The 26,423-nt window shown below is 47.1% G+C and overlaps 1 protein-coding gene across 4 annotated transcripts in view; it reads left to right on the forward strand.

Moving 5' to 3' along the window:
- Window positions 1-26,423, forward strand: part of TMEM132B (transmembrane protein 132B) — a 414,018-nt gene that overhangs the window by 377,116 nt on the left and 10,479 nt on the right. For all 4 annotated transcript variants that reach the window (XM_057527275.1, XM_057527277.1, XM_057527276.1 and 1 more), the window contains 2 exons: window positions 868-1,011; window positions 23,239-23,444. In XM_057527275.1, the coding sequence (XP_057383258.1) occupies window positions 868-1,011; window positions 23,239-23,444 (350 nt within the window). The remainder of the gene's footprint in view (window positions 1-867; window positions 1,012-23,238; window positions 23,445-26,423) is intronic.

Below are 26,423 nucleotides of genomic sequence, written 5' to 3' on the forward strand. Positions count from 1 at the left end.
TGAGATTCACTGTTGGAAGAACAGAAAAGACCTCTGTTTGAGGCTTGACTGTGATGAGGGGCAGCAGGAAGGGGGCAAGAAGGAGCTAGAGAGGTGGGCGAGGGTTAGGTCCCTCCACGTCAGTGAGTTTGGACTTCATCTCTAAGAACCCTAGGGTGCTTTCAAAGAGTTTTAATCTAGGCGAGAAATCATCTGAATTACATTGAAATAAAAAAGATTATCTTCCAGCTGCTGTGAAGAGAGTGGACACAGGGAGGCCAGTTAGGGGCCGTCACGGTTGTCCAAGTGGGGGATTCGCCCTCCGTGGAGGAATTGGTCCTGGGGATGACAAGAATTTGACGGATGGGAGATAAATTAGGAAGATAAAACCTACAGAACTTTGAAGGATGTCAGAGGAGGAGAGAAATTAACATGATGTCAGTTTCACAATCCCTAGCGCAGGGATTGTGGGCCAGGGATTGTGATTTCCCAGGCTTGGCTGGGAAATCCCGGGGAGGGGGTGCTTGGAGGTTTGGGGGTAGAGGGCGCTGGTGGTCAGCTCAGGAGTGCGGAGGCTTATAACCTGCAGCTAGTTCTCTTCTCTTCTGTGTGCTTCTGTCTTTCCTAATTTGAAACCAAAACGAAGGCTGTGTTCACTATGTGAATAAGCCCTGAAAACAGGCCGTCGTTTACCAAATGAACCTCGAGCTAAGATTTGGCAAATATCGAAAAGAACTCCTGCGCTGTGTGCGAGGGGTGTCTGTAGGGCACAGACAGTTTTTTAAATTGTAGAACAACAACTAAGGTCGGAGGTGGCCTGCTGGTCACCCCTCCCGGGGCTCACGGGCGTGCCTGTGGCTGACACGCGCCCTCTTTTCTCCCGCGCAGGACACGGAGGTTCTGAACACGGCCATTCTCACCGGAAAGGCTGTTTCGGTTCCCGTCAAGGTCGTGGCCGTTCAAGAGGATGGTTCGGTGGTGGACGTGTCGGAGGCTGTGGAATGCAGGTCTGCGGACGAAGACGTCGTCAAGGTACCGCGGGCTTTACCTCCAGATTCCCAGGCGTTCGGTCCTTTCCCTCCCCTTCTGTCCCGGGGCCGCTCTGAGCATCCCAGGCTCCGAAGGGCTTGACCGGGATGAGGATGCCGAGGAGGGAGGGAGTGATGGCAGGGACCCGCCTGGGGTCAGAGGAGGCTGCACGCGCCCTGCTGCTTCCTTCCCCGGGTCTTAATCTTGAGCAGAAACAATTCTCTTCCCCTTCTTATGCTCATAGGACAATATTTCCCTAATTTTAGCCATCTACCTGCCATCTTCGCAATTTTTGCCAACTTCCTGTGCCAAATAATATAATTTACTCATTATATTTTCTTTAAATGCCTCACTTTTCAAGCTTAAATATCTTAGATGTCCCATTAGAAGACAATAAAATCCATGAGCTTGATGTACTAATTTTTTCTTAATATACATGAAAATAAACGACTATTAACTTTTTAAAAGTCCATCCCTGTGCCCCCTAACTTCCCTTGGGTACCAGTGGGACACAGCTCACAGTCGGGGGAAATCTGGCCATGGCATATTTCTGCTGCGTCCTCCATCCTGATTAGCTGGATTTAGGACTCCACATTCAGCCAGCAACCAGCCCATGATGTTTTTTCATATCTTTGCAGGGGTCTGTTTGAATCACTGAATTTAGAGTTTCTGCCCGTTTTTTCTTGGCGCCCTGATTGGCAGTTTTCCTTTTGCAGCAGAGACCCTGAGAGAAAGACTTACATCTTTAGAATGATCCTTTCTCTTTAAGCTGCTAAGAGAGCTCCCAGGTCCTATGTCTTCATTCATTTTAGAAAAACACAGTACCGCTGAGTTCTGCCTTCTTTCTGTTCTGCTGGCTCCTGTTCAGAGGTGAAATGAAACTTGGTCCCCGTCTGAAGAACTTTGTGGTGGACAGAAAATCCTGCAGGGTTTTCCCTGTGGTGGAAAAGATCTGGGAGGGATTCCTTCCTTCTTACAGTGACCTGCAGGAGGCTGTGACTTAACCCGGAGATGGTTTTGATAAGGAAGAATTGATGTGTCTGTGAGGCCTAATTAAAAAAAAATTAATCCTTAGGAAACCCCAATTTGGCATCGCCTGCTTCCTGGGTGGAATGCTAATTCTCCCCTCGAGACAGAAGGTGGACCAGCTTCAAAGTACACGCAGCCTTGCCCTGGGGCTCCTGGCAGGCCTCGGGCTCTGCGGGCAGGTTTGATTAAACAAATCTAAAGCCTTCGATATTGTGAGTCGAGAAAGATCTGAGCCAAGTCATACAAACTCATCTGCACAGAATGAAAAATATTGATTCGTTGCCCTTGGTTGCCTTTGAAAATGCATGTTATTTACCATCCCCCGTCATTCCAGGAGGGAGACATTGGTGATGGCACTCGGAGGTGGCATCTGTGTGATTATGCCACCCTGGGCTCAAACAGATGGCTCAGCTCTGTAGACCCCTCAGCCTTGTTCCCTCCCGAGAGCCCGGTGTGAAGCCCCCCAGGGCGGGGTCTCTGCTCTCCTGCCCTGGAGAGCTCTACCCTACAGAGGCAAGCCCAAGTTCATGGATCCCATCGTTGCCATATACTTGGTTGTCTCCCCTTTGCAGAAATATACTAAAAATGTCCTCCCCTGAGCCCGAGAGAGAAATTGCTTTGGAAGACAGTAGTTTCTGGCTCAGCGGTCGCTTTCGTGGCCTCATGAAGACGGGGCTCTCTTCTAGCGAACTGTGGCGTGATCTTAGCAAACGAGAGTGTGCAGATCCCCAAGCGCAGAGCTGCTGTAAGACGTTTCTAGGGGAGCCCAGGCTCTGTTGCAAATCCTGGCGCCTGGGTCAATCGAGGGGGATTCACTAATGGCTGTGGTGCATTTGTCACAGGCTTCGTGTCAATATTTGTCGTGAATTTTGTCACAACGCTAAGACGTACAGCGTCGTCCTCAGAGCTGTCCGCTGGCCTGGGCGTCACCCAGGGGCACCTAAACACCTGGATGCTCATTAGCACCCCAGGGAGACACCCCCTTGGTCTGTGGATTTGTCACCCGGTCACTTCCTCACGGTGCAGGAAACGCTGTGTGATTCCCCAGGGAGAGCCTTGCAGGTTTCACCAAAGATCGTCATGCGATGGAAATTCTGAGTGTTGGGATTGTGACTTAGGTAAGGGACAAAGTATAAATTCAGGACGGTGTAAATTGTAGTGATACACAAATTGGCTTCTTTGACTTGGGACCGTATGACATCAGGGGGAATAAATCTGAGGACATAAAGGATTTTGAAGGGCTGGAACCTTGGCAAGATTGGAAGCTATCTGTGTCGCATTTTAAGTGGACAACTACTTCTATGTTAAAAAAAAAACATACATAGAAGAAGATGCATATTAATTGCATGTGTGTGTGTGCAAGAAACCTTGGCAGTTTTGTTCACAGTGAGATCTGATGAACCAGCTGTGTTTTTTAATTGAAGTATAGTGGATTTACAATATTGTATTAGTTTCAGGTGTACAGCATGGTGATTCCATATTTTTACAGCTTATACTCCATTAAAAGTTATTACAAGATCATGGCTCTAATTCCCTGTGGAACCACCTGTCTGAAGCAGCTGCCACAGGCTGATATGATTTTTGTTGGCATTAATGGGTGCGTGACCTGAGAACAGAGGTCACAGGTGGGCAGACTGTAGGCTGCATCTGGTTCAGAGGAGTGTGTGTGTGTGTGTGTGTGTGTGTGTGTGTGTGTGTGTGTTTAATTTGCTGCCATCCTGTAAAAATTGGCAAATCACATAGAAATCTGGATTTCCAGCCTCTTATGAAATTCACAAGGTTGAGTAGCCCTGGGCCCACACTGCTTCCTGTGACCCTCAACCCGGAAGTGACCAGAGGACGCCCCTGTGCGTAAGGCCAGTGCATCCAGATCACCGCAGTCTCCACCCCTCCCTCTTGCCTCCCGCATGGAGGTGGAGGGACATTGGTGATTTCTCGTCACACTTGTGCTGCTGGTTTTTTGATAGTAGGTTTCAGAGGAAAGGGAGCTATTTCTTGTCCCCTGGTCTCTATAAGTCACAGATGATAGATGTTACTGGTCCCTCTGATGGAGAATTCTGTGTCTTTCTAGGCATAAGAGGAAGGCTGGAAATTGGATCGTATTCTGTCAAAGAGTGTCTGAGGGGCTGAGGGCCCTTGAAATCAAATCACAGGAGAAATGATTGAAGGAAGTGTGAGTGTTGAGCCTGGTGATGAGAATAAAAGGCCCAGGGGCAGGTGAAGAGGGAAACACGACAGCTCTTTTGAAGTCTTTCAAGGGCCATCCTTTGGAATATGGGGTAGATTTGTGCTTTTTAGATTTCAAGAGTGGAAGTCAAAAGGGAACCACTCTAGCTCAACATAAAGAAAAATAATGCAGAGGGAGTGAGTTTGGGGGGCGGGGGTAAGCTTCCAAACAGGTGATGTCAGTTCAAATCCTGACTCCATGGGGGAACACCTTTATGAGCTAGTAGTAAAGTATCATTCCTATGGCTTTCCCATCAGGGAGTCAGTTGATAAATGATGTTTTCTGAATTTGCAAAGGAATTTTGTTTCCATCCTCATGACCTGGAGGGCATGTGTGTCAGTTTCCTCTTGCTGCTGTAACAAATGAAGGTGAATTTAGTAGCTTAAAACAATGCACATTTATTATCTGATGGTACTGGAGGTCGGGACCCTAAAATGGGTTGGTTGGCAGGGCTACGCTGCTTCTGGAGGCTCTAGCAGAGAATCTGTTTGCCTTTTCCAGCTTCTAGAGGCTGCCTGCCTTTCTGGGCTGTGACCCCCTCCTCCATCTTAAAAGTCAACATCGTAGCATCTTCAAAGCTCTCTCTCTCTGACCTCTGATTCCATCATCACCTCTGTTTCTCTGGCTCTGAGCCTCCTGCCTCTCTCTAATAAGGACCTTTGTGATTACATTAGGCCCACCTGGCTATCCCAGGATAATCCCTTCACCTCGAGATCCTTATCTCAATTACACGTGCAGAGTCCCTTTGCCACGTGTATTAGTTTCCTAGAGCTGCCATATCAGTTCCCACAAACTCAGTGGCTTGAAACAACGTAAATCTGTTCTCTCCCAGTTCTGGAGGCCAGAAGTCTGAAATCAAGGTGTTGGCAGGGCCATACCTCCTCCAGAAGCTCTAGGGGAGGATCCTTCCCTGACTCTTCCAGCTTCTGGGGGCCCCAGGTGTCCCCGGCTTGTGGCCGCATCCCTCCCGTCTCTGCCTCCGTCTGAACATGGCCTTCTCTTCTGTCTCCGTCTGGCCTTATTCTCTTATAAGGATGCTCGTCATTGGATTTAGGGGCCACTCTGATTCACAATGATCTCATCTCACTATCCTTAAGTTAATTATATCTGCAAAGACCCTGTTTCCAAATAAGGTCACATTCACAGCTTCCAGGGGCTAGAGCTTGGATATATCATTCTGGGGTCACCGTTCCACCTACCGTGTAAAGTGACATATTAAGAGGTTTTGGGGATTAAGATCTAGACAGCTTTGGGGGTCTTTATGCTGCCAGCAAGAGCACATTTGCGGTTCTTTGCTAAGTGTCTTTCTAGGTCTTCAGAGGGAGGAAGAAAAATGCAATTTCCATGTTGTAATTGTGATTTAATCTTTGAGTGTCTATCTTGCTGACCAAGTGATGGCCTCCTGTTTTTAATGTGTTGGTAATTGTATTGTTGGTCAGTGAGTTGCGGTCTCCAGAACCGCAGAAGCCCGGCATACGTCACCAGCAGGGGATGAACTCATTCATGCTTGGAGAGAAATCAATGTAAACTCACGCTGATCTTGAAGAGGGTACCCTCCAACTTTTGGCTGCAATTATTAAGTTTCCAGCCTTCTGGTATCAGCCGGACTTGAAATAATGAGATGCTAAAGGCCTCCTAAAAGGATATTAACATTTTAAAGCCTTCTCTGCCCCAGGGAAGGTCTTTATTTCCAAACTTCGTCTGTGAAGGGCAAGGGTAGGCAGCAGATGTGCTGTCGAAAAAAAACACAAAGGTTTCTGCTGCTTGTGTGGGGTCACTAAACAGAGCCCAATGTCACCGCTGGAGGATGCAGGAAGCTTCTAGAGAGCAGCTGCATTTCCTGGGTCATCACGTAGCCCCTGCAAAAGGCTGTGTGACCCGATTTTCCTTAAGTGGTTGGATTCACAGAGAGGATAAGGTGGAAGGTGGGCGTGTCCTGAACATGGTCCTTAGAGAGGCATCTGAGAGCTGATGTCACTGAGCCAGAGACATCACGATTCAGGTGGAGGCGACTGGACAGGTGTAGGGGTTAGTGGGATCTGGCAGGCCTGTGGTGAAATCCTGTATTGGTGAGCTTTCTTTTGTTTTGGTTGCAAGTGATAGAAACGCAAATCCACCTGTCTTAAGCCCGGAAAGGGGAAATATATCGACTCATGCAGCTAGGCGAAGTTGGATCCAGAGGAACATCTGGACTCGATTTCTCTCCTTCTCTGATTTCTGCCTTCTTCTGTGTGGTTTTCACATCTTTTTCCTGGGCCCGTGCTACTTCCTGGGCCCAGCATCCCTCCCCGGCTCCCTGCATCTGGACACGCCCCAGCTGTCCTCTGGACTCTGGCTCAGGTGCCCCTGCCCTGTGCAGCCGCCTCCTCCCTGCCGTTCTGCATCCCGCCCCCGACACCGGGGTCCTCACCTCTGTGCTTCTGTGCCCTGTGTAGGCGCATGTATTAGGGACTCAGCATGTCGTGTGCCCCTGTACAGGTGGCAGGTTTGCCCCTTGAGGGCAGGTCCGTGTCTCACTTCTCTTCCTGCCCCGAAGGGTCTGTGAGAAGGAGCAGCGAGAACAGCCACAGCCCCCGGTGACCCCGTGCCAGACTCTGGTCCACTGGTTCTTTACACATCGCAGCCTCCGACCCGCCCAGCACCTCCACAGAGTAGGTACCACTCTTGCGCCCATTTTACAGCCCAGGAAACTGAGGCTGGAGAGGTTTAAGTATCTGGGCTCAGTGAGTGGTGAGTAAGCATTAGTCCACTGCATGTCCAAATTCATGGTACTGAAAAGTGGACAAACAGTCCCTTCCTATTTCCTCTCTCCTGTAAAGACAGAATTAAAGACAGGTGTTTCTGAAAATCCACATTTTATGTAAGAGTTTTGATTGTTGGCAAGTCATCCAGTTGAAAGATGTGCAGACACGTTTTGCCCGGGGGCTGTGGTTCTCACCTTCCACGTGTCCTGCCCTATAGGAGGAGATAAACCTAATGGAAGGTGAGGCCCAGGCACCTGGGGGGTGGGATTGAGGACCTTGTGGGGATCCCCGCAGTGTTGATGAAATCGGTTCAGAACAGTCTCTCTGCACTGACTTATCTCCAAAGGGTCCTTGTCTGCTGTGGGCTCCAACGGGCTTCCAGAGAAACCCTCAGACGGATCCTAATGCTATCAGAAGGAGATGGAGAAAAATCCAAAAGTGGTTTAAGCCCATTTCTTTCTCTTTTGGCAAGGCTTGGCAAACATTCCTACAGAAAACACTGTTCTTCTGTCTCTCGGCATGAATTTCCTCCCCTTCACTCATCACCAGGAGCCAGGCAGCTAAGAATGAGTTGTCAGGCAGTTTGGATGTTATTGCCTAATTGTGTCCTTCTTGATGCTGGTAATTTGGACTTCCATTGTTCCATTCTAATGGGAGATGTGTCACATATTTCCTGTTGGCGAGAGGATACGTATTGCTCCATCCCCAACCTTTTGTTCCTGTCAACGTCATTTAGATTTCAATATTAATGAGATCTTTTGTCCCTTTCTGTCTTTAGCATCTCTAATGAAGAACTCACATTCTGGAATTGTTTGGGCATCATGCGGAGAGACCTTGGGACTAGCCAGTGTAGATCTGCAGCTGCCGGCTTCGCGCACTCAGTTATCACAGCCTCGTGGGGGAGGTGGTGTTACTGAGGTCCTGGGCCAACACCGAATTAAATCTCGGAGACAGAGTTTTGGGCGAACCAGAAAAGAATAGCTTCATTGCTTTGCCAGGCAAAGGGGGCCATAGCAGGCTAATGCCCTCACAACTGTGCATCCTGACCTGGAGGGGGGCAGAGAGGAGTTTTATAGCAATGGTTCAAAGAGGAGGACGTGGTCAGCTCGTGGACATTCTTCTGATTGGTTGGTGGGGAGGTAATCGGGAGTCGGCATCATCAACTTTCTGGTTCCTATTGGTCTGGGGTCTACGTGCTTGTGGGCAGCATGCAGTTAACTTCTCCCACCTGATGGGGGTTTCAGTATCTGCAGAAGAGCTCAGAGATATTGTTCTGTGTATCCCTTGAGGGGGAACCAGGACCCTGCCCTAAGGCTGCACTATTGTGTCCTGACTGTTCCTCCCTTGTCTCTGCATCCCCTCCCTTCCCTGATTAAGAACTGCTTGAACCTGCCCGTTGGAACCCAGGGAAGGTCATGGAGGCTGAATGAAGCCTATTTCCTGTAATCAAGAAATGGGGGACACAGGAAGGCTTTTGTGCCCAGGAGCCCCACAGGGTCCTACTCAGTATCAGGTCTGTGACTGTGTTTCGAATATCAGGAAGGGTCAACTACGGCCACTGTGCCTCTCTGTCTCCTGGCACGTTTATCCTTGATGTTTTGGGGCTTGGTTCACAATTTAAACTCCTTCCGTGAGCCTTTGATGGTGGGCAGAATGTATCAGCTTCGTATTCAAATTCATTGAGTTTCCTAAAGAAACTCAAATCATTTCAATACACTTTATTTATTTAAAAAAATTTTTTAAACTTATACAATTTTTATAGCTACTTTATTTATTTATTTATTTATTTATTTTTGGCTGTGTTGGGTCTTCGGTTCGTGCGAGGGCTTTCTCCGGCTACGGCAAGTGGGGGCCACTCTTCATCGTGGTGCGGGGACCGCTCTTCATCGCGGTGCGCGGGCCTTTCACTATCGCGGCCCCTCCCGTTGCGGAGCACAGGCTCCAGACGCGCAGGCTCAGTAGTTGTGGCTCACGGGCCCAGCTGCTCCGTGGCATGTGGGATCTTCCCAGACCAGGGCTCGAACCCGTGTCCCCTGCATTAGCAGGCAGATTCTCAACCACTGCGCCACCAGGGAAGCCCTACAATTTTTAAAGGTTACTTTCCATTTACAGTTATCACAAAATACTGGCTGTATTCTCCATGTTGTACATACAGCCTTGAACTTATCTTATACTCCGTAGTTTGTACCTCACACTCTCCCACCCCTATATTGCCCCCCCACCCCGGTTTAAATAAACTTTAGAAGTTAACTGTCTAAGAAAAGTGATGTACAGGGCATTTAATTATTGTTGCCAAAATACAGGTCACCCAGTTACTAAGTGCCAGGGCTGGGGTTTGACCCCAGGAAGCTTGGCTCTTGGCCACTGATTTACAGAGAGCACCCCAGTTTCACAGGAAACTTAGCCCTGTGAACTTAGGGTGCTTATTTCAGGGGCAGGCTTCTTTCCCCCCTACTTTGGGATTATCCGTACACTGACTTATTTTATACATATCCTAAGATTAAGATTACCTTCCAAAGATAAAAATGTAGCCCTGTTTTCTCTGAAACATTTCAAATGTCTAGAGGGACATTCAGTGATGTTAGGAACTGGTGAACGTAAGAAGAAATCGCACAAAGAGCTAGAACTGACTTCTTCAGCCAAGAGTCACTCGTATAGCAGAGACTCAGTGAGCACTGATGAGAGAAGTCTTTGGAGAATCTCACACATTTTCCCACGAATATGCAGGAGTCTTGCATGAGCAATTCATTCATGCTTTATTGATATATATCGCTACGCTGAGATGGACTTTGAGAAAGTAATGCTGCCTTTAGCAGCAGGTGGAAATACAGATTCTGTCTCAGTCAAAAACAATGGGATAAGATTTTTCTGGTACTGGATGGACCGGGTTACGTAGCCACCTGTTAAACAAATGGGCTCATATCTCTTCTAATTCATTTTCAAGAGGGACGGGCTCCCAGCAGGCAATGATCATTTATATTCAATGTATATACTCAGTGTATTCCTTCTAAACTGCTCTTGGATTATCGCCTGGAGACATTTCAGGGTTTAACTTGAAATGCAAAGAGACGGTCTCAGATTTCAAAGCACTGCTTTCGACTCCTAGTCCCCCCTGCAGCGTTGGCTTACCCTTCTTAAAGGGCCCCTCTCCAAATGTTTCAGATCATTTTGACCACTTCTGAAGCTCAGTTTAACAGGCTCTTTTTTTTAAATGAAAGGCCTCAGCCCGAGGCGATTGCCCTAATATCGTCATCTTTTAATGCTCTGGACAACAGAGCAGTTTCCCATCATCTAGGGTTTCAATCGTGTCACTCCCCAGGGAATACTTTCAGAGAGATGAATTTATCCACGACTTCCTGACATCCTTTGTGTCTGACACTTAATAAATATTTGGGTTACACTCTGACTTCTTTTCCTATGAGCAGCGTTTGTAGGGAGAGCAGTCGGTGGCCGTATGCTGAGACTGTCTGTGTGTCTGAAGCCCACTCGTGGGGACGGTGGATTTCCATGTGCCTTTCTTGACAGCCTCTTTGAGTGAAAGACTGATACTGAGAATCTTTTTTTTTTTTTAATTTGACAGGCCCAATATTTTTTTTAATTAGTTAATTAATCAATTTAATTTTGGCTGTGTTGGGTCTTCGTTTCTGTGCGAGGGCTTTCTCCAGCTGCAGCAAGCGGGGGCCACCGTTCATCGCGGTGCGCGGGCCTCTCACTGTCGCGGCCTCTCTTGTTGCGGAGCACAGGCTCCAGATGCGCAGGCTCAGCAGTTGTGGCTCATGGGCCCAGCCGCTCGCCGGCATGTGGGATCTTCCCAGACCAGGGCTCTAACCCGTGTCCCCTGCATTGGCAGGCAGATTCTCAACCACTGCGCCACCAGGGAAGCCCTGATACTGAGAATCTTGAAGGATTTTCCAGTTCTGATACCAGCGCTTGCACCGTGGCCTGGGTTGGGACAGAAGGGACTTTGGTCAAGGATATTGGGCCAAAGCATTCTGGTTTCATAAATAGGATATAAATAATATAGAAAAAACAAAACTTGTGATAGGACCCCACTTCCTGGCATGTGCCCATCCAGACATCACTAATCAATCCCAGCACTCCTTCCTTCGACAGCCCGGATTCCTTCTCCAGCAGAGGTCCCTTGAGCAGCAGCTCAGAAGTGATTTGCATTGGCAAGTGAGACGAACCTATTTCCTATTGCTGGTAGAGTCTGTGGGGAACTAGCGAAAGTTTTATTAAGCACTGAAGAACGTGGTGCTGATGAGGCCGTGGTATGGACCTCGAAGTTTGATATACTGGAGGGAGAAAAAAACCAAAGCAACACTTCTGTGCCGTTGCTCTGCGTCCTGTCATCCGGATCAGGATGTCCTTAGGCCAAAGGGCATAAAATGATAGGCCTTGAGGCAACTCCAGACCCCAAGACGTGCGCCCCCAGACAGAGCAAAGTACTTTAAAAATGTATATATACTTAGATGCCAACGTTCAAACATTAGTAGATTTCACCAGCGCTCTGGAATTCCCGTTTCCCTCGCAAAGTCCGAAGGTCTCTGAACACAGCCCGTGTGGCAGCGGTGGGCTCAAGGTAGTAGCCGCTGTCCCCTTTGGGCAGGGTTTGGGCTGCTCCCTCAAGTCTTTCACCGTCCCCAAGTTCCCTGACCTTCACAGCAGACCCACTTTGCTCGTTTATGTCACCTCCCTGGGCCGGGAGGGATTTGATTGTTGAGTCAACCCCCATCAGCATCCCCGGAAGCTCCACCATCCCAGGCCAATTGTGCTGAAAAAAATCTGGGTGAATTATACAGGTAAACTGAAATCTATTACAAATATGTTAGATAAGTTAGTTGTATTAAGTGAGATGTATTAGACCGATGTATTAGATGCAATTATTTTAATTCATTGCTAACATAGGTAGAGGTTTTCACTAGGCAGAGTCACTTAGTGTAAGAACAGCTGTAATTTCGCCATGGGGGCTACTTCTCAAGCTGTTCAGACTGGAATTTTTATATCCAGGATTTTAATTAGCCCATGTCACACTGGCAAGGACTCCAAGTTGATCCAGGGGGTGAATTCCAGGGACTTCTGTGCTGCTGAGGCATTGCTGAGCTCCACCCCTTCCTCTGTGACTGGCTCAGCCTGGCTGGGCTATGATTTGCTGGTCTCTCTGGAAATCTCCTCCGAGAGTGTGAGTCTGGACACCCAGGCTTCTCTTGGCAGGGCTGAGCCAGTCTCATCTCTGCCAGATCTTAGCTTGGGCCTTTCAACCCCGCTCTTTTCTACATTCTGATTTTGGAGAAATTAGTGAGGTCATCGTTGGCATTTTTTTTTCCCTTCCCCTGGAGCCTCAGAGATAAAAAAAAAAACTCTCAGCTGCCGGCTTTTATACCTTGAGGTCTCAGTTCACAGCATTCTTTGATAGAAAAGTTTCTTTTCTTAGGGAAATTTTCAGAAGTACTTTCAAGATAAGTTTGGAAAACACAAACCCTGCAGATCCCTCGTTCCCCTGAGAATATGCTTATCCTGCCACAATGCCTTTTTTTAATGTGACTAATTGATGCGCAAACCCCCGAACACCTAAGCTTGTGACTCCAGCACCTGTGCCGATGGGAGCCTCGTTCCCAGCGCTTCTCTCCGCCAGGTTCAGTGTCTGCAGTCAGAGCCGGTGCAGGAGGCTGGGCGGCGCGATATGCTGGGCTCTCACCAGATAAAAAGCTCTTAATCCCACCTGGGCCACTGTTTGATGACTAGGAAGTGCTTGGATCTTTTCCTAAACTCACAAGCGTTGGTGGTACTTTGAAAATCTCCCAATGCTGAGGGGTAAAAAGCTAAAATGAAAACATTTCCCAGATAAGCGTATGCTAAACTTTACAACAAACCATAATCTTGGGCCTCATTTGCTGGCGTGGTTTTGATAAGGGGCACGATTTCGGAAGCACTTGTCTGTCAAGGTAGACTCACACCTTGTTGAATGTGATTTGGACGGGGATTTATCATGGAGGTGACCCAACAGGCAGAATGCAGGAATTGACTGGTGATGCTGGGCCGGCGAGCCGGGAGATGAGGTTGGGTGGGAGCGGGTGTCTGCGGGTCTGTTGTGGAGGGCTGTCCTGAGCATCTCGGATGAAGGTGAGTTGAAGTTTGGGGACCGGAGGCGGCCAGTGAGGCCCGACCATCTTGTAAACACCGTACAAGACCTTCCTGTTCTATCAGTCACTGTTTTGGACAGTATTTTGCACGGGAGTCTGTCTCTTGCACTCAGACCTCCTCGAGGGCAGAGACACTTGGGTTTGCTTTATGTCCTCAAAGCCCTGCCAGGAACCCAGCATGTATCATCACTGAGTTTTAACCTCAGACTCGCTGTGACCTCTCCGTGCCTTTGAGATGTATCCTTGTCCTCCCTGGGCTGCGCAAGGGTTGCATTCTCTGAGGTCTTTTTAGCACCAAGACTTTAAGATTCTCTAAGGAAGGCATGTGTTTTGGATGAGCTGGGAAGGGGTCTCCATTCTGCCCACGCTGGCCCCGAGATCTGCCTTTGCTGGGAGGCCTGGACGATCAGTCAGTTCCGGGCTGGGTGCTGGGCACACTGCTTCGGAGAGAGGAAGAAATAACATCCCAGCCATGGTTCAACTAGGGAAGTGAGACTGATCTGCATGAAGAATTGATAAGAATAAAGGAGGCTGAGAGCAAAGCCTCATGATCAGAACTTGAGAGTGAATTAAGGAGTCCCTTAGAGTGGGAGCTTTCAGTGTGGTGATGGGCATGATGGATGGGTGAGGAGGGAGGGGCTCACGAGAACTTCCTGTTCCTGGTTGTACAATCCTGAGCAGAGCACTTCCTCTCTCATTGATTCTGCGTAGTTCCCGTATGTCTACAAGGTACCAGGCCTTGTGCCATGAGCCTGAGCTGCAGAAAATTAAACAAGGCAACATGCTTATCCCTAAAGGCTTGCCTTATCATCTAGGAGGGGCAGAGAAGTAAGCATTACTATATTAAGTCATAGTCTATGAAGGTACAAAGGTGGATAGAAGGTCCCTCGAGCCAAGATCCATGGACTTATCTCCTAGAAATCTTCATGAGAATTATTTGACTTTGCATATTCATTTTTTATGATAGTCTACAGACTGTGTAAGCAACATGCACCATTGTCAGTAGACCCAATCACTGCTACTTGATTTCAGTTCTAATGTTTGGATTTGTGTCCATGATTGTATGAGGGGCCCAAAGGACTTGGAGCTGTATCACATGAATAGTTTAACTCTCGAGAATTCAACTGTATGCATTTGGCCCAAAATAACGTGGTGTCCTTACATTTACGTGCATACATATACACATATATGGGTAGAAACTGTGCATCTTTTAATCTCGTTATCTCTGTTCCTCTGCCTGGTAAAGTATTCGTCAGTGTATATTGGCACAAGTGGTGGGGGGCACTTGAGCACAACGGGAAGAGTCTCCCCATCTTCCAGAGGTGTGTGATGCCTTCTTCTAGTGGCCAAGCAAGCGAGTGGTGATGGTGTCAATGACCTCTTGCCTTCAGGAAGACATTAAAGACTGAACTGAGGCCTCCAAGAAACCCTTGACTAATGAAATGTTAGAAGAACTGGAAGATACTTTTACAGAAGGTGTAGGTGATAAAGCACACAGGGAGAGCCAGCACACTATAAATTGCTCGAGTGTTCTGAGCAGAGAGAAATAATTGAATAATTTGCATATACCACCCATCTGTACAATTGCATGCTACCTATAGTTTTATATATATATGTTATATATATATATACATATATATATATATATATATATATCTTATGCATACATGTTACTACATATTCTTTGTATTAAAAATCATAAATGCTGTGCCTGGTGAATGAAAATAGAGATTTTCTTGTATAATACTGGTTGGGTGCAATTTTGCTTCAGTTAACTTTAGAACCCAACTGCCATTTGCATGGGACTTTGAGAAAAGAAAGAGGTGTGTTATAGGCAAATGCTATATTTGTGTCAGCTGAAGGCCAATTGACATTACAGATGAAGGAGCAGAAACTCAGGTTAAATTACCTGCTCAGAATCACACGGTATTATTTAGCACACTTCAGTAATGTTCTAGGGGAAAAAAAGATGATGGAGGTGGTATGTTTACTTATCGAAGGGAAGGGGTAGACAGTTATGACTCGGGGGGGGGGTGCCTCTGACCAACGAAAGCATAGTCTGGGGACCCACTGGGGGCAGGAGTGCTGTTATGTCCTAGAGCTTCTTACTGAGCCGCTAGCTCTTCCCTGGAGGGCCTGATGGGATTCGTAGAGCAAGCCCTGGGGGTACAAGGTCCCTTGGTTAGCTTTCAGTCCACAACTGACTCGACTTCCTCTCAGTGTTTGATATCAATCCCACCCTGTCTTCGGAGAATCTTCACCACTTACCTTCTGAGATACCATTCTCTCTATGGCCTTTCCTTTTTTTTTTTAGTTTTTTAGAATTTTTTGGCCATGCCGCGCGGCACGTGGGATCTTAGTTCCATGAGCAGGGATCGAACCCGAGCAGGGATCGAACCCGAGCTCCCTGCAGTGGAAGCACAGAGTCTTAACCACTGGATCACCATAAGTCCCCCTGGCTTTTCCTTTTTAACAAATTGGCCTCATATTGTCAGGTCCTTATATTCATGACCTCTAAGTGTTAGCAGGCTCAAGGCTGAAATGTGGGATATTATTCAATCTCCTGGCTTTAAATACTGCACATGCTGGCATAATCCAAATTTATTTCTTCAGCTTGAGCCCTTCTCCATGGACTCTGTACTTGTGCTTCCAACTTCTTACCTAACATCTTCATTCAGATGTCTAATAAGCATTTCACATTTAATATTTTTGAAATGGAACTCCGGATTCTTTCTCTCTTCCCCAAATCTGCCTTCCTGCAGGCCTCCCTTATCACAGGGATGGCAATGCCATTCTTCTGGTTGCTCGGGCCAGAAACCTAGCAGTCATCTGTGGCTTCTCCTTCTCTCACACCCAACAGCCACTCCAGTAGCAGCTCCTGCCAGGGCTGCCTTCAAAGGCATCCTGAACCTGACCACATCTCATTCCCTCCATCACACCACCCTGATGGGAACCTCCTTCACGTCTCTGTTGCATGGGTTCCCCTTCTGCCATTCCTGCTAGAGGTATCCTGTTACATCGTCCAATCATGCTACTTCCTTGCTCCCAAACCCCACAGCTTCTCATTATACTTACACAGTGGAGTACAATCCAGCCCCCCTGGCTACTTTTGTGCTCCCTTGCCTCCTTTTTGGTCCTTGAATATGGCAAGGACATACCTGTCTCAGGGCCTTTGCACTTCCTGACCTTCTGCATGTGCTCATGACTCACTTCCTCACTTCATTCAGGTCTCTACTCAAATGTGATCTCTCCAGGGAGGCCTCCCCTGCCCATTCTAACTAAAACCGTTATCACTGTTTTCTTACCTTGCTTGATTTTCCTTTTAAGCCCATCTCGCTACCTGATATTACATTTATATCTAGGTGTGTGTTGAGTTTGTCTGTCTCCCCCATTCCGCAGTCAGTTCCATCAGGGCAAGGACTGTATTGTTCATCACTCTATCCCCAGCACCTAGGACAGTTCCTGGGTCTTAGTTGACATTAAATAAATATTTATTAAATGAATGAATGATTTATTCTTATTTTACAGATGAGGGATCTGCGGCAGAGAAAAGCTATGTCAAAATACCCTGGGACTCCAAGCTTGCTCTCTCCATCCTCCAATGATAGGATGGGAGGGAGTCCAAGCTGGAAACTTCGGGTACCCATGGGTTTGCAGATGCAGAATCTGAGCCCGGAGATGGGGAGTGACATATTCAGGCGTGATGAGGGGAAGAGTTTGGAGGAGGACCCAGGTTACTGGACCTCAGGCTGAGGTACCAAGCTGCTGCTTCCAGCTCCTTCTCCCTGGACTTGAGTACTAACTCTCAAGCTGGTCTCTAATTAATTGATACCTCATGCTTACTGACACATCAGTGGTGGCCTGGGGCCAGGGGCAGAGGGAGCAATGGACCGAAAAGGGGCACAAGGGATGTTTCGGGAGGCTGGGAGTGTTCTGTGTCTGAGCATGACAGTGGTTTCACAGCGTATGCACCGTCAATCTCATCCACGTGTACCCTCCAAACGGATATGGTGCATTGAACAGAAATTACACCTTGGTGAGTTTCATTAAAAAAAATCCCAACGTGTGTATTTAGGTCTTGCCTTTCCCCATCAGTTCTTCCTTCTGTGGGCTGTACGGAGGGGGTAACACACAGTTTGAGGACCCCCTGCCCCCCGATTCAGAGGACCTGAGTGCGAATCCCTGCTCTGCCCCACACCAGCTGTGATCTCTGCGCAAGCTGTCTCTCCTGGGCCTCAGTTTCCCTATCTATGATATAGGGACAAAACACTTAACAAATGGGACTTTTGGAGGATTTAATGGCTATCATTCTATGTAAAGTTTTAAAAACAATGCATGATGCATAGTAAGCACTCAATACATGATAGCTATTATTTTTGCTCATTGTACTTCTTGGGGATATAAAAGCTCAAGGTAAAATAAATATTTTTTGAGTATCCACTGCTCCTCAGACACAATGTACCTGCTAAACTTGGTAATAAATACAAAATGTTTGATTTGATAATTGAATTGAAAGGTGTTTTTTCTTTTTTTATTTATTTTCTTTTTAAAGGAATTCCTTTATTTTTATTTATTTATTTATTTTTGGCTGTGTTGGGTCTTCGTTTCTGTGCGAGGGCTCTCTCTAGTTGCGGCAAGCGCGGGCCACTCTTCATTGCGGTGCGCGGGCTTCTCACTGTCGCGGCCTCTCTTGTTGCGGAGCACAGGCTCCAGACGCGCAGGCTCAGTAGTTGTGGCTCACGGGCCTAGTTGCTCCGCGGCATGTGGGATCTTCCCAGACCAGGGCTCGAATCCGTGTCCCCTGCATTGACAGGCAGACTCTCAACCACTGCACCACCAGGGAAGCCCCAAAGGTGTTTTTTCTTTACACAGTTTCTTTTTGCCTATCTTAATATGTAATTCAGCATTTATTGTGAATTTGTGAGAAGCATACTCTTTGATTATATAGCTTTCCCCCCCATTACTCAAATCTTTTTATTCTTCATGAATACACAAACACACATAACATATATTTATAAAATTAGTATTAACACGTCCATATAATTTTTTAAAATTTTAATTTTATTGAAGTATAGTTGATTTACGATATTGTGTTAGTTTCAGGTGTACAGCCAAGTGATTCAGTTATATAAGTGGGTCCATATAATTTTAACTCCATCATTTTTTCACTAAGTATTATATCATGATGATTTTTCCTTTTTCTTAAATTTTATTTAAATGTATTCTAGGATTCATAGTGTTTAATTTGTATGCACTGCTATTTCTTGAACTAGGCATTGTTTCATTTTTATTTTCATTATGAACACTGCAGAAGGCACCCTTCACTTTATTCAGCTTAAACAAACACCATTTACCCTTGTTTAACTGCTCTTACCAAGTTGCCAAGGAGAGAGACTGCTTCCATTGCCATGATGATGTAGCTTTTTTCTTTCTAACACGTTTCTCAAGGCGGGGGAGGGGTTAAGAGGGGAGCCTTGTACAGCAGGGGCAGCTGCTATGGTGCAGACACAGCCCGTCTGGCAGACTCAGAGGGAGGGCACTGATACACAGACTCAATTCTTGCTTCTCTTCTAAATAGAAAATGAAGCGAACGCTGTGTCTCACAAGATCCCCAAAGGAAACATATTTACATCGGGAGACCACCGTTGGCCTCTGTGACTCTAAAGTACTGTAACTGTGAAAGTGTAATTTGACAGCAAAACAATGAACCTCTGAAGGCAGCCTTCCTAAAGTGACATTGACAAGCCATCTGGCACGTGCTCACAGATCAACCTGGCACGAACCGTCATTTTCAATCTCCACTTTCCTGTCCTCGGCCCTTCTTATATTAGGATTCACAGCATTTGCTGTTCCAGCGTCCTCTGGGGGCTCAGAGAGCCCTGAAGGTATCTTTTGGATGAGTGGTGGGAACCTCACTCTAATCTTTACCTCGCAGTGTCTACCTGTCTCTTCCAAAAGCACACACGCCCTCACCGTGTGACATGACACAGGTCAGGTCTCTCAATTCCTAGCCAGAAGGCCGAATTCGCCACGGGGAATCCAAATTTCTCAGCTCATTGACCTCAGACTTCCTTCAGATTTGGACTAGGTTTCTTCTACCAGTCTATCTCCTCTCAGGATATCCAAGAACATGATAACACTGCCTAAGGCACCTTCTCCCACTTCTAACCCAGACACAGGCTACTTCTGGGGCACAAGAATGAATGAGACCCAGAGGAAACCAGTGACATATTCACATTGAACACCTATGTACTGAACACTTTATGTGGGCCGTCCCTGCGCTAGAAGTGGAGACACAGGAGATAAGAGGAGACAGGTCCGTGGTCTCAAGCAGATCACTTTCAGGTGGAGAACAGAGATAGGAAACAAGTAAACAACCAGGAGCATGCAGAGAGTGATAAATATTGAAAAGTAAATCATAAAATATAACACGGATAGAGCAATCCCGTGTAACTAACATAGTGTAAGCCATATGACTTAAGCAATACAAATAGTATAATATACTGTCAGTAACACAGAAATAGTGTAAATATAGTTTACATAGTAGCACACACAGTAACTTAGATAGAGGAGAGTAGTAGAGTGACCAGGTGAGGGGCGTGCAACTTTACATTAGAAATGACTCAAACAATCCCTTCTGAGGAGTGACATTTGAGCTGAGTTCTTACATAATTTATGCCACTTCTGGTGGCAAGTAACAAAATACCATGGACCAAAATGGCTTTGACAACAACAGAAAGAAAAACACACGATAAGAAGTTGAAAAGTCGGGTGGTTCCAGGTGGGCTGGTCTGGTGGTCCATCCAGGTGGTCCCTGAGGATGTGCTTCCTTCCGTCTTTCTCTCCTTCCACACTCGCTGTGTCAGCCTGGTCCTTGGCCAGCCCTCCAAGGCTCTGAGATCACCACTGCAGCCCCTGCTGTCACCTCCCACGTGGCAGCATCCAGTGGGAGAAGGAGGGACCACTTTCTGGGCATCTCGGAGCCAGGAGGCCTTTCCCAGAATCCCCAGCAGACTCCTGACACCTCCTTGGGCAGAACTGTGTCGCATGCCTTTCCCTAAGCCAGTCACTGGCAAGGAGCATGGCTGGGCAGAGAAGAGGAAGATGTACACGTGTGTATGTGATGGGGCAGCGGTGCTGGTGTGTGATTGAGTGGCCCGTAGACAGCCAGTTATATCTGCCTCAGACCTGAACGACAAGCAGGTCTCAGTCATGGGGCGGTCGTGGTAAGGCCTTCGGATGGGGATAAGCTCAGGAGAGCCAAGGGAGAGAAGACCCATGGGAGACTGGTGGGGATTCTGTGCAGGGGGCGGGGAGGGAAGTGCAAAGGGAGCCTGGAGAAGGAGGTAGTACCGGGTCCTTAGGTCTTGTGAGCTGTGATCAGGAGTTTGGACTTTGTCCCGTGTGCCGTGGGAAGTCTCTGGAGGGGACTGGCCTGAACAGGCAGGAGAAAGAGCACCGGGCCAGGCGTCAGCAGTCCTGGGGGGGCTGGCTGGCATCATTACGCACGCAGGTAAAGCCCTGGGAAGTGATGTTCCCTTTCTCTACACTGGATTCAGTCCAGGTGAAATGAGTATCATCATGCCCGCCCCGCAGAGTTATTTGTGGGGATTAAGGCTTTGAGAGGCGAGGAAGAGTATTGCAGGCAGTGAGGCCCTGTACCAATAAGAGATACCTACTGCAGTTGAGTCTCATTATTTGCAGTCGTTACGTCTTAGAAAGTCACTGCAAACACTGAATTAGCAAATACGAAACCATTCCTTCTAGAGGAAATACACACATGCACACACACATACATCTCATATAGATCATAATAATCCTGAAAATTCAGGACAGTTGAGGTCTGTACTGTGGAAGGTAGGATGGGGAAAGTTCTAGCAAGAGGTGATGCCCACCTGAGCTGGGAGAACTGAGGGCAGAGCCCCCTACTGCATCCGCTGTAGAGTTCTTGCCAGTAAGGAACCTTGTTCTCTTGAGCTGGGTCTGCAGGTAGCCACTGAGTCCAGGGATCTCTAGGGGTCTTATCGAATGTCTCCCGGGGCAGTGCTCTGGAGGGAAGGCAGGGGTTTCTCTAGAATGGGTCTTCCACCCCTTTCTAAGTACTTGAGGAAGGGCGGTCGGGCTCAGCATTGGGTCAGCATTGCAGGCACTTAAAATAACATGGCGCTCCATTCCATTTTCTGCTCTAATAGAAACTCTCGTTCTGATTGCTCTCTTTACAATCCTGGGCACAATAATGCAGATTGACATGCCTCGAACATGCCCTAAAAGACAGCTGATTTGCTTGTCTCATGGTTTTTCTTCTCCCTTTTAACAAGTAAAGCAGACAAAGAGAGGGGACGGGCGAAGTAGACTCTTTTAAGCTTCGAAAAGTGATTGAATTGTCTTTTTTCAGCTCCCACTGGAATTTCAGGGGGAGAAACACATTAGCTGCCACTTTCCACTGCCATCTGAGGGCAGATTTGCTGCTCAGAGTAGTAGAGCCTGGAGGGCAAGGGACTGTGGAGGGCTAAGTTCTGACAGGATGGGAAGGCGGCTCTCCAGATGAGCTCAGCCTGACGCACAGGTTCCCTCCAGCAGTGCGGCTCTTTGCTTTGTGGCCCAGGGTTATCAGGTCAGTGTCACTGTGATTTCTGCCCATCTTCCCGTTAGTGGCCTTGGTTAATTACACTTAAAGATTCCTAAAGACGTTGGTGCCAATGTGAGGCGGCAATGGCAGGGACCTGTGTCTGCGAGGCTGATGCAGGAAGGGCTTTAAGCATCTCGTTAGTTATCTTCTCTTCGGTCTTTTATTTCACCCTACAATGAACCAGGCTCATCTTCTCCTTCTCGTGGGAGCAAATTCACATTCACGCCCCTTTTTGGGGGGAGGAGAGAGGTGATGATAATTTGCCCCAAACGACACGGAGGTTTGTTCTTTGAGTTTCGGCCTCGGCACTGCTGACATGCTCTGAGCCATTCACCTGGCCACATGGAGGGGGCAGTTGGACGTGTGCACCTGGGGCTTGGAAGGGAGGTCTGGGCTGCAGGTACTGATTCAGGTGAGGAAGGGGAGGTCAAAAGTGAGTCTTCATTTGTGGCTTGCAAAGCGGGCTGCTTGGTGGCATTCCAGGTGAGCTGGGGAGTTCTGACAGTGGCCCAGCACCGCACGGTACCCCTAAAAGTAGTGTGTGACTTCCAGCCAGCGACGTCGCATTGCTGGCCTCAGGTTCTTCATCTGTAAAATGAGATTGTGGACCCCTGGCAGTTTTGTGATTCTGTGCTGAACTGAGTGTTGGTTTTGTGTCTTCTGCACATAACGTGACCTTTGCTCCCTCCTCGCTCTCCCCACCCAGATACATATATAAAAGCCATTCGTTCTCCTGATGGTCCAGGAGAGAAAGTCATCAACATTTTCCTTGCTTATCCGGAAGATGTGAAGTGAAATGGGGGCTTACGTTGTCTAACAGCCAACCCGCGAATGCCTGCACGCTAAAGGGTGTCTCCACGTGCTGAGTCAGAAGTCCATAACAAAATGCTGCGTCCTCACCTCCATCCTGCAAAATTATAGTGTAATGGGGCAAAAATAATTATATCCACATTTCTAGTGCATTCCATGAGTATTTTCCTGCAAGGATTTTAATCTAGTGCAAAGCTCTCTTGGTTTTTCAGGGAAAAAAAATCCCCTTTATGGCTCGACCGAAGTGTTGTTTTAGTAACGTATAGATACGTTTTAAGCATCTCCAGATACGGTGCAAGAGTGAAATGTGTTGCAAGTGGCGTTTGATTAGCGGTGGTTTGAGTACATAAAGGAGGTGAGGTAAAGGGAAAAAAACACACACAAAAGGCAACAAAGGTTATGGAACTCCATTATGTTTATGATTTTACTTGTCAGTAGTTCGTAATACAGAATGGTTTTCCTGGGGTCTGTTTATCAGCGTTTGTCCCTAATTAGTGCCTACAAATTACCTTTTGTTCGAGTCACGTTCTCCTGGTTGTCTTGAGTCTCATAAATCAGAGCTGCTGCAGCTCATGAACTTTCATTGTCAGGTTTTGCAACGTGCTTTTTCCTGCTGATGCATCTGGAGATTCTATCCCCTCCCCCAAGGTCTCCAACGGCTGCGATTCGATTTTTGCGAATGGGAAGGAGATGAAGAGCAAAGTGGACACGATCGTGAACTTCACCCACCAGCACTTCACCTCCCAGTTAGAGATCACCGTCTGGGCGCCCAGACTCCCCCTGCAGGTCGAGATCTCGGATACGGAGCTGAGCCAGATCAAAGGGTGGAGGATCCCCGTGGCTTCCAACCGAAGGTGAGGAACCAAGGGGGTGGGGGGGATGAAGTTCATTGAGGACTGTGGGTCTGAGGTTCCTGGGGCTCAGATCTGAGGCAAACGTCCTCAGGGACCCAGGCCCTAGGGAAGCTGCATCCACAGTGGGTAATAGTGGGATTGGAGTTCAGATGGATCTGACTTGGGTACTTACTTTGACAGGAGGCGATTATAATAGGGATAATAATCATCTCTACCTCGTAGAATAGTTGCTAGGATTCAGTAAAACGATGCAACACATAAGAAGCACCTAGCGCAAGGCCTGGCATTTAAGGGAATAGCTCTTTTTCTATTCCCTCCTTCCCTGTTCTTCTTTCCTACCTCACCTCAGTTTCCTGCTTGTAAATGTCAACCGTCCTCTATGGAGCACAGTACAATGGTTAAGTTGTGGGCTCTGGAATAAGGCCACTGAGTTTCACCCTGGCTTTCTCACGTATAGCTGTGTGACCTTGGGCAAGTCACTTAACCGCTCTCTTCCTGTTTCTTCATCTATAAATTGGAGATGACAATAGAGTTACTGAATAGAGTTATCCCAAGAATTCAGTGAAAGGATACATCCTGCAGTAGACAGAATTCTAAAGATAACATGCCTTCAAGAGTCCCATCTCCTGCTTATTCAATCAAGCACAAATCTGGGACTGCTGTGAAAGGATTTTACAGATGTAATTAAAATTCTAAATCCGTTAATCTTAAAATATGGAGATTATCCAGGTGGGCCTGACCCATCAGTTGAGCCCTTTGAAAGCAGAAAGTTTTCTCTAGCTGGTAAATGGTACCATACAGTATGAAACCTTTAAGAATGGACATGTTTCTATTCAGCATAATTCCCTTGAGATCCACCCCAGTCGTTGCATGTTTCCATAATTCATTTATTTATTTTGCTGAGTGTATCACAGTTTGCTTAATCATGCATCCACGGAAGGACACGTGTTTTTTCCAGTGTGGGGCTATTTTGGATAGAGATGCTATGACAAAAGCTTGACCTACAAGCTTTTGTCTGAATGTAGATTTTCATTTTTCTGGGGAAGATGCCCGAGAGGGGAATTGTTGGGTTGTATGTTAAGGGCATATCTAATTTTAAAGGAAACTGCCAAACTGTTTTCCAGAGAGGCTGCCCCATTTTTCATTCCCACCAGCAGTGTGTTAAGTCATCCAGTTACACCTCTACATCCTTACCAGTGCTTCAGAAGGTTATCTGCAGTGTGGTACCAGTTATGATGATATAGGAAAGAGAAAGCAGATTAGTGGTTGCCATGAGTCAGAGATGGTATAGAGGTATAAGGCAGTACACAGGACACCCCTGTGGTGACGGACCAGTTCTGTATCTCGGTTATGGTGATGGTTACATGAATCTGCATGTGATAAAAATCACATAGAACTACATATAAACACATACAAATGGGTATTCATTAACCTGTCAAAATCTGAATAAGCTCTGTGGTTGGTACCAATGTCAATTTGCTGGTCTGGGTATTGTACCACAGGTATGCAAGATGTTAAATCTGGGAGGCTGCGTAAAGAGTGTACAGGACCTCCCTGTATGATTTTTTAAACTTTCAATGAATTTGAAATGACCTCGAAATTTAAAGTTTTTTTTTTTAACACAACAGAATGCAATTGTTTTATTAATATGGTATTTCTAAAACTTCATTTATTCACTCACCACTTTTATGAGACTGCAACTTTTGAGTACCACCTAGAATATACTTACTACTGTTCTTTTTTCAGTTTTATCTATTTATTTAAGAGAAACTCCACATCACTATCAAAAATAGCCAACTAGTAAAAATTAATGCAAAGAAAATAAAATATTGTTATTAAATTCTGAGTAGATACAGTTGTTTGTCTGAATTTGTCTTTATGAGCTGGGAGAGACTAGGTATCAGAGAGCCCTTAAAGATTGCCTGGCACCAAACAGAGACGTTCCCTGTGATAGAATCAGGAGGATTGAAAACTAAAATGGAAATAACCTTTCTGTATGTCAGTCAGTGTTTTTAGTGCCACCTAAAATCATCCCACTTAACAGCAAGGATACTTACCCCTCACTTTGGGAAACCCAAATTGTGAAATTTTTTTCCTGTAACTAATAATCTAAACTCAAATTAATTTTCCCATTTTAGAGAGTGTTGAGAAAAAAAAATAATCTCATTTCTTTTACCAGTCAAGTCTGAATTAAACTCAGTCTAAGCAATCTCCCCCCAGTGTGATAATTTACTTTATGTACATCACTAATAGAAGATGGTAGACCCTGTGAAAGCTAGTTTTACTTTTCTAATCTTGAGGGTTAACCTTTCAGGGAGGTGGAATGACATATTGTTAAGAAAGCGGGTTTCAGAAGTGACGTGGCGCTCGTCCCAATCTGCTAATAACGAGCTCTCTGGGCCTCATATTAACTGCTCTGAGCCTTGGTTTCTTCATGTAGAAACGGGAGCGTGCTTCGGGGCTGTTGTGAAGAGGAATGAAGTCCGTTATAAAAAGGGAGAGAAAGGGACTTCGCTGGTGGTCCAGTGGTTAGGGCTCCGCGCTTTCACTGCCGAGGGCCCGGGTTCGGTCCCTGGTTGGGGAACTGAGATCCCACAGGCTGTGCGGGGCAGCCAAAAAAATTTTTTTTTAATTTTTAGACAAAGGGAGAGGACACCAGTAGAGGGACAGCGGCCAGGCTTGGACTCTGCGTCGAGGTGACTGGCTGTGCGGCTGGGACCCAGTGGCCCCTTCTCTCTGTGCCTGGGTTTCCTCCCTGGCGAGATCAGCTCCTAGAACACCCTGTTCCTCGGGGCCTGTGCAGATGACAGGGGTCACTTGTGTGTGGCTGGCAGGTGGCACGTGGCCCACTGACGTCAGCTCTTTCCAGGAGCACGCAGGGCAGGACCCGGCACATGCGGGGTCTAACCCAGCGCGTATAAGTCTCTGCCCCTCTCTCCCATGACCCAAGACCCACCCACCGAGGGCCACAGACCAGTC

The sequence above is a fragment of the Balaenoptera acutorostrata genome, chromosome 13 (assembly GCF_949987535.1).
Source record: "Balaenoptera acutorostrata chromosome 13, mBalAcu1.1, whole genome shotgun sequence".
In the NCBI taxonomy this organism is placed as follows: domain Eukaryota; kingdom Metazoa; phylum Chordata; class Mammalia; order Artiodactyla; family Balaenopteridae; genus Balaenoptera; species Balaenoptera acutorostrata.